The 8,226-nt window shown below is 39.2% G+C and overlaps 2 protein-coding genes across 3 annotated transcripts; one reads left to right on the top strand and one right to left on the bottom strand.

The window, feature by feature from the left end:
* Window positions 1-373: 373 nt before the first annotated feature.
* Window positions 374-3,388, top strand: LOC106392098 (trimethylguanosine synthase-like). 2 transcript variants are annotated; one of them, XM_013832872.3, is made up of 11 exons: window positions 374-629; window positions 729-778; window positions 844-923; window positions 1,008-1,454; window positions 1,545-1,675; window positions 1,836-1,999; window positions 2,077-2,293; window positions 2,364-2,499; window positions 2,586-2,680; window positions 2,774-2,897; window positions 3,103-3,388. In XM_013832872.3, the coding sequence occupies exons 1-11, from the start codon at window positions 541-543 to the stop codon at window positions 3,172-3,174; spliced, it is 1,605 nt and encodes a 534-aa protein (XP_013688326.1). In that variant the 5' UTR covers window positions 374-540; the 3' UTR covers window positions 3,175-3,388. The 2 variants fall into 2 exon arrangements, with proteins under 2 accessions (XP_013688326.1, XP_013688327.1); XM_013832873.3 differs by having other exon boundaries at window positions 376-629; window positions 847-923.
* A 3,472-nt stretch (window positions 3,389-6,860) lies between these two features.
* Window positions 6,861-7,892, bottom strand: LOC106394272. The gene is made up of 2 exons (XM_048759547.1): window positions 7,426-7,892; window positions 6,861-7,335 (listed from the first exon to the last, which is right to left on the bottom strand). Exons 1-2 carry the CDS (start codon window positions 7,890-7,892, stop codon window positions 6,861-6,863), a joined length of 942 nt encoding a protein of 313 aa, XP_048615504.1.
* Between the last annotated feature and the right edge of the window lie 334 nt (window positions 7,893-8,226).

The raw sequence follows: 8,226 nt of genomic DNA on the forward strand, positions 1-8,226 counted from the left end.
CCAAAAGAATGCTAGCCGGTGGAAACGTTGCGGTCCGACGGCGTCGCCGGAGTAGCTATCGACGTCGACAACAGAGTTGCTGTGAGGGAGCTGCGAACCAGAGACAATAACGAACTTCTCGGGTGAGAGCTGTAGAGGAGAGAAGCTTTCCTTCTCGAGCTGCGGGATTTTATTTTCTTTTAATTTTAAATTTTCTTTTTCCAGAAATCCAATTGAATTAATTCGGTTTCAATTGAATTTAATTAATGAAACCCAGACCGAAACCCACACTAAACCCATACCGAAATCCCCTCCCAAATTCGAATTTTCTTTTTCTTTTTTTTTTTAATTTTTTTTCACCTTGCAAGGGCATTCCTATCATTTCACATGCACTTGAGGAAAAAGGGACATAGGCAATTATGGAGCCCATAGGAGATTCTGGTTCGCGGAGGCGGCGGCTCTTAAACTAGCTAAAGCGGCGGTTTGATTGCATTAATTTCCTCCCTTCGACCTCTCGGACAAGAGGGTTTGAAACTTAATAGAGTTGGGGTTCCTGAAAGAATGGGCATGGTTGGAAGCGAAGTAGAAGAAGAAAGTGCTTCAATCAAAGCTCTGGGCTCTCTCTTCAAGCTTACCCAAATCCATCTATGGTATATATCTCTTCACACTTAATAATCACTGTTATTAGAGAAGTTCGATCTTTTTCTCTATCTTCTGACTCTCGCTCTCTCGTCTGTTTGAATACCCAGGGAAGATGGGTCGACAGATACTTGTTTGGTTCCTCTCTTCCATGAACACAGTAAGTCCTCACTTTTAGGTCTACTGCAATGATTGGTGATTGATGTTTTTTTTTTTTGGGTAAAGAAGACAGGTTTGAAGATATGGGATTGATACAAGAGATGAAGGCTCTGGGTCTTCCTGTTGCTTTTCAGACCAATAAGGAGGTAGCTTTTGTCTCTATTTATCAAAAGTTCTTGCTTTTTTAAAAGTTCGCTTTAGATGCTGAAGATTTCAACAATGTCATTCAGTGGAAGAACAGAACCAAGTCTATCCCCCAAAAGAAAAGAATCAAGGATCGATCAGACCAGGTTAATGTTGACGTTGCATCCCCTCAGAGTTTGTTGGTATCTGATTGCTCTCCACATCATGCTATTGGTGGTGATGAGGAGGTTGATGGATCCTCTGTGGAAAACGATTGTGTTCAAATAAGTGCAGTAGAACAAAATGATGAAGTTGCTTGCTTGGGAGATGGAGATAGAGATTCTTTGTTGACATCAGAGGCAACAGATTCTCGGAGCTACGAACTCGGTGATGAGCATGGCTCTAGTGAATGGAAAGTTTACTGGGATTCTTTCTATGGACGCAATTATTTTTACAACGTTATGACACAAGAGTCTACATGGCAGCCACCGCTTGGGATGGAGCATCTAGCTTATAGCCATGAAACCCATAACTTGAATGAATTTCCTACAGAGGTGAATGAGATGGAGGCCTGCCTTTTTTTTATCCTCCTTGTGAAATTTCAGGGGATTTTCTTTATTTACCGTTTTTTTTTTCGATATAAGGCAACAGAGAAGCAGCCTGATGACTTGCTCAGAAATTTACCTGCGGATGATGTTCCTCCTGAACAATCTGATGATCTTGGTGGGGTTTGTCAAAGTCAACATGAAACAAAAACCCTAGAGGAAGTTAGCAGGTAATGTGGTCTTTTTAGTCTTAGACATTGATCACCAATTGGTATGTCTCACTCTTACAGAAGCATGACTACAAGAAGAGTTGTCTGGTACAACTTTAGTTTAAGAGAGTGTTGTTGTGTCTCTTTAACAGCATCCTTCTGACATTTGACTTGTTTCCAGTTTGATTGATACATACCAAGAAACTTCCATTGGGAATCAACTTCTGGATGTTACTACTCTGGAAGAAGAGGGAAACGGTACATCTGTTGTAAAAACAATTAAGAAGGCTAAAAAGAAGACAAGAAGAAGTCGAGCGAAGAAGATATTCTCTTGTTCGAATACAGGTTTGTATGCATACAGCTCTGAAGTCTTATAGCTGCATCTGGTCTGTTGTGAAAATCTTAGATTCTTCTATGAGCAGGTGTTCCTGATGAATATTCTGATGTCCTTGGCAAGTACTGGTGCCAACGATATCTCCTCTTCTCCAGGTTTGATGAAGGCATCAAAATGGACGAGGAAGGATGGTTTTCTGTCACTCCTGAAGCTATAGCTAAGCATCATGCCTCTCGGGGTAGCGGAGGTGTAGTCATTGACTGTTTTACAGGAGTTGGTGGAAATGCTATTCAGTTCGCTTCGAGGTAACTTGATATACACTTTTTTTTTTGTTTTTTCACAAAGATTTCTCTCTGATGTTTTGTGCCATTTTAGGAGTCATTATGTGATTGCAATTGATTTGGATCCAAAGAAACTTGATTTAGCGAAGCATAATGCTGCCGTATATGGCGTTGCTGATAAAATCGACTTTGTGAAGGGAGACTTCTTTGACTTGGCTCATAACTTGAAGGTTTTTTTCCTTCAACTCGTCTCATTTTTCTTTTGGTTTTAAAAGGTTTTTCTTTGACTTGGCTTATAACTTGTTACATTGTGCAGGCAGGCACTGTGTTCCTATCGCCTCCATGGGGAGGCCCTGATTATCTTAAAGCGAGTACGTATGACATGAAGACAATGTTGAGACCTCGTGATGGGTATATCTCTTGGTTATATACTATGTTGTTTTTGAGATCTTAATCTCTTTCCATGATAAGTCATATTTCCTCACTGTACCTTCAATGATGCAGAGACGCTCTATTTACTGCGGCCGTGAACATCGCATCGACTGTTATAATGTTTCTTCCTAGAAATGTTGATATTAACCAATTGGCAGAGCTAGCCTTATCAACATCTCCTCCATGGTCACTTGAGGCAAGCCTTTTGTTCTTTTAGCTTTTTCAGCATTTTTTTTTTTTTTTTTTAAGAAAGGCATTCCAATATGGATTCTGAGCATGATTGGATTCTGAGCATGATTCTTGTTACATTGAAGAAGAATATATGTTATTTGGTATATATATGGCAGAATATTTCAGCTCTTAGTAACATATGTCTAACAGGGAAGCTCCAATGTTTTCAGGTAGAAAAGAACTACTTAAATGGGAAGCTGAAGGCAATAACAGCATACTACTTCAGACAAGATGGTTGTTAAAACTAGGAATAAGACATAGATTCTTCTCACCCATCAATGCACGAATGCCACAGTATCTGCATTTGTGTCAGCCTGTGGAATTCAAGTGAATGACAATGTATTTGGAATCATAGGTTTTATGCGTTTGTATATATAAAATTTGTTTTGTTGTTGTAAAACGAAGTTTTTAGGTCTGAATATTTCTATGTTTCATTAATGAATAAGTGTTCTCTTATATAGGAGATTACAAGATAAGTAAAAAAGAAAGTATCCAAAACCTAAACCCACTAGGATTAGGAAAACTACTGATATATTATAATGGAAAGATAACAATTACAAGGAAAAGGAAAGATGGTTTCTTTTTCTCCAAGCCGCCTCTTTCTCTCTCCATGTCATGGTCGATTCTCTCTCTCTCCAAGTCGTGGCCAACTCTCTCTCTAGTTGTATGGGCCGGTTATGGACCGGGCCGGTTATGGACTGGGCCGGTTATGGACTTCTACTAATTGATTTATAACACTCTCCCTTGGATGCCATAACCATTCAGGATCGTAGTACGCTTCATGTTGCCTCATTAAAACCTTATCAGGAAAACTCAGTGGGACAAAACCATGATGAAGGAAAAAGAGTACAACACGTACTACTCCCCCTGATGTGGACCTCAGTGGAGGTTTCTTCAGTCTACGTATCTGATGCGTGATCTTTCCTGAACATGCAGGTAGGGAGTAAACAAATCAGCCAAGTTCATTACTGAACCGCAATTGGATTACTTTGACCTTTCCGGTCTCTTCTCATGTCTTATGACATCGTGTGTACGTGGTCAATAAGTTGACCTTTGGCTGTCGACTACTCTTAATTAGGTCGGACAGACTAAACACACTGTGGACAATATATATACTGAGCATGGTACTTATGAACTTATAGTCTCAGGTCGTAAACCTATGTTCCGGTGTATCTACTACACGGATGTGTACCAATGTCTCTGTTCATAGATCTTTCTTTATTATCATCGACTATGCACTAATCTGATCGATCCATATTGAGTCATAGACTTCTTCTATACATGTTTATAACTTGTCTCATGAGTGTTCTAGATCAAGATGTGATCAATGATTATTACTGTAATGAGTTTTATAATCTCATCAAGCTATGGCTCTTCGGCCGAACACAATCATGGATCTCGATCAGTAATCTCTCTTGCATTCGGTAATGCTATTGCAGTCTTTTATCCATACCTTGATGGTGTTCCATGACCTTTGTTGCCGTGGATCATACCACGCACCGGAAGATCTATTAGGTCATGGACCTCGACTACACGAGCTTATGGACGGCAATCATGATGGCTGATCTTTCTTTTCCACTAGCCATGATCAAAGAAGAAACCTCTAGCCAGACACCCACACAGATTTAATAAATAATCTGTATCAACCAATTAACCTCTCTTTAGGCTGGTTTAGTATAAAGTAAACACAAGGAATTCAAATCTCTTTTATAAGTATATGTATGGACTGAATTTGGATTGTCCTTATACAATTCTTTTACTAGTATTACATACTATATGCAGCTGCTTTGTTTCAATCCATGAACAGCTTAGGAACAATACTGTTCTTTATCCATGTACAGATTAGGAACAATGCTGTTCTTTATCCATGAACAGCTTAGGAACAATGTTGTTCTTTATCCAGTGATCCATATGCTGCTTACTACATAAGTATCTAATTTCTTTCTTATGACCAGACCTTTATCAATTTCGAATTTGTGTAGCAGCATCCACCACATAAGAGTTTATCTCCTTATAATCTGTTCCATGGTCTCTGTGAGTAACCTTGTGTAACAAGCTATGATCTAATGTTGTTAGTAGGAAAACATGAACACCTTTACACCTTGTGATCATGTACCATCTCTCATGGTTTCTTATTCCTCACAAGACCCAACTATTTCACTGGTTTATCAGATGGCGTTTCTGTATATGTGTATGGCCAATACACTTATCTCTTCTTTAGATACTTTAAACCCCACGTTTATCTTTTCAATCTAATCTTTAATCTTTATGAGTACTCTTTCGTGGGTTCATGATCCTCGTTTATATCTTTAAACTCAAGTGCTACTCTCTTATGTATCTTTATACAAATATATCTCTTATGTGTCGACACTTATGTATATGGTTCCATTGTGTTCCAGACATGATCTAATCGATTTGAGATTTCATTATCCAGGACCTTTGTCACCTAGCAGCTTGACATCCCAATCTACATGGTTTGGTACCTTAGATGTGTAGCTGCGCAGCCTTTTCTCAATGTCTGGTATGGTGTCTCTTATGACCTCGGATTTGTCATTCTATGCACCTTTCTCTTTTCTTTCCGAGGTTCCTTTATCTTATGGAACACATTGGTCTATCTTGTATAGACTCTGTAGCAACTTGACTGTGTCTCTTTCTAGGACATCAAAATCGTTTGGTGCTAAGCTGGTTATGACTTAGTCATTCTTTTCTTTTCTTTTCGGGCCAGTGTCTGGCATCTCGATTAGCTAGCTTTGTATAATCTTTTATTTTCTTTGTTTGGACGTCTATAATCATATTCTCTAGTCCGAAGATCTTTGCCAAGACAATGATGGTTGATACCATACTATTTCTCTTTATCATTATTTTCTTTGTACCAGCTTATAACTTTCTCCTTCTAATGTTGGATAGTCGGATTAATTGGTCATGCAATCCGTGTACCTGGCCACAATCTGATCACCCATATTTGGCTCAAGGTCTCTTTAAGACTCGTGGGAGAAAGTCATTCTTTTATCCAACATATATTCTCAATCCTCTTCCGAGGTTCCATCTTAGACGGCACATATGTATGTGGTGGTTTATTCAAAGTCTCTTAAGATGGTGTATGTCTGGTTTATGACCCGTATTCAATCTGAGATGAGAATATCTATGCTCACTTATATGGCCTGATGCATCTTAACTTTATATACATGTAAATTCATGATGTCCCTAAGCTTTAGGATGGATGTCCGAACCTTATAGGTAATAGCCTGCACGGCCAAGCCGTTTATAGCATAGTCATAGACCATGGTACACGAATTTGTAGTGTGGTCATGGATTTAGGGTTTTATCCTCTCTCCCCCTCATGAACATACTATAATTTCGTGATGCTTAGGACAATCAAGCCTAATGAGTTTCCCTTGTGTACATGTTACACAACGTGAGATCTTTATGGGATAACTCTGTGTGTCTTTCAATAACAATCTTTGTATCAAGTTTTAGACTAGGATGGCTAATCCAGTCGTGTCATAAAAGTATATAATTTCGTGGGATATATCAGTATGGTCACCACGGCTCTTGCCTCTTATCATACTGATCTGTAGCATAGTTTTGATCAGTAGAGTACGCATGTATAGTCTTGACCACTTTCTTATAAGGTCTTAGGCGTTTTCTTTCTTTAAATCTGAAGGAACTTGTTTCCTTTTGCCCATTGTTTCTATTTGGAAACCATTTTATTATAACTCAATGGGTCATACATTCTTGGGTGTATATAATGCCCTTTAGGCAATGCCTTGGCCATAGATTTCTTACTAGGCTACTATACACGTACTATAATGCCCTTTAGGCAATTTCTTTATCAATAAAATCATTCACATTATCAAGCAAAATCAGGCAAGATATAATAGCAATGAACTCAAAGCATTTCATAAAACAATAAGACAAGATGTCGATTTTAGTCTTTGAGACAATCAGAAGTCTCAAAATCCAAGAGGTCGTCCTTTTCAAGGTCGGAATTATCATCAGCATCATACCCGGTATCATGAACCATATGGGCTTCCGGGTTCTTGTTCTTAAGGCTCTCTTGATAGAGCTCACATAGATGTTTAGGGGTTCTACAGTTCTTGGCCCAATGGTTACTCATCCCGCATCTGTGACAAGCTGATTTGGACGAGTTAGACGGTTTGGATATGCCGCCTCGACCACGGCCATAACTGCCTCGGCCACAGCCATAGCTCGAACCACGACCATGGTTATTGTGGTTTCCTAGCCGACCATATGAGTAGTTGTCACGGCCACGTCCTTTGTTTCTACTAAGGCCTTTGCCGTGTGATCTCTTATCATCATGGACGTGGTTGCACTCTTTGGGATCTTTCTTTTCAGCCTCATTGGCTTCTGGTAATGCTGCTGTTCCGATGGGTCTCATCTCACTGTTTTTCATCAGGAGTTCATTATTAGCCTTGGCCAGGAGTAGGCACGAGATCAGATCAGTGTATGAGGCGAAGCCTCTCTCTCTATACTGTTGTTGCAGCAACACGTTCGTCGAATGGAACGTGGAGAATGTTTTATCAAGCAACTCTTTCTCGGTTACTTCCTCACCACAAAGTCTCATCATTGAGACTATCTTAAACAATACTGAATTGTATTCATCCACAGACTTATAGTCCATGAATCTGAGATTCTTCCACTCATGTTTAGCCTTTGGTAATAGCACCGTTTTCTGGTGATCATATCGTCGCTGTAAAGCGGTGCAAAGGTCTAGTGGATTCTCCATGGTGAGGTACTGATCTTTTAGACCCTCAATGAGATGGTGGCGTATAATACTTATAGCCATGTACCGATTCTTATCAGTTTCATTGTTGCCCTCGTTGATAGCATCACCGAGTTCCTTTGACCTCAAGTTAATCTTTGTGTCAAGTGCCCATTGCAAATAGTTGTCTCCGGAGAGATTAAGGGCAGCATAGTCTAGGTTTGAGATTTTCGACATCTGAATCACATTATCATTCGTAATTTAGGGTTTCACAATGTGATCATGTGGCCGCAAGGCAATCAATAATTTTCGGCCACAATCAAGTCTTATACAATCATGTTTCAAACAATCTAATCGACCATGGTGCGAACAATCATTAGATTCTATATGTGACAAATAGATCAGGCCACACGGCCATACAATTTTATGATGCAAACTATTCAAGTTTATACGATCTATATGTCATGCTGGTTGATAATTAAAACAAGATGAATGCAATTCATATTCAGTTTTATATGTTATGCAAACAACCTTAATCAATTGGTTTCAATTATGAAATCTAGGGTTTTGA

The sequence above is a fragment of the Brassica napus genome, chromosome C6 (genome assembly GCF_020379485.1).
Source record: "Brassica napus cultivar Da-Ae chromosome C6, Da-Ae, whole genome shotgun sequence".
Taxonomy (NCBI): Eukaryota; Viridiplantae; Streptophyta; class Magnoliopsida; order Brassicales; family Brassicaceae; genus Brassica; species Brassica napus.

What these genes read in the sequence shown, in the direction of transcription:
- LOC106392098 (XM_013832872.3), top strand. Translation starts at nt 541, where the DNA reads ATGGGCATGGTTGGAAGCGAAGTAGAAGAAGAAAGTGCTTCAATCAAA. An exon ending in CTTTTCAGACCAATAAGGAG is followed by an intron (nt 924 to 1,007) that starts GTAGCTTTTGTC and finishes AATGTCATTCAG; the next exon opens with TGGAAGAACAGAACCAAGTC. An exon ending in ACCCTAGAGGAAGTTAGCAG is followed by an intron (nt 1,676 to 1,835) that starts GTAATGTGGTCT and finishes ACTTGTTTCCAG; the next exon opens with TTTGATTGATACATACCAAG.
- LOC106394272 (XM_048759547.1), bottom strand. Translation starts at nt 7,892, where the DNA reads ATGTCGAAAATCTCAAACCTAGACTATGCTGCCCTTAATCTCTCCGGA. An exon ending in AACGTGTTGCTGCAACAACA is followed by an intron (nt 7,336 to 7,425) that starts GTATAGAGAGAG and finishes GATGAAAAACAG; the next exon opens with TGAGATGAGACCCATCGGAA.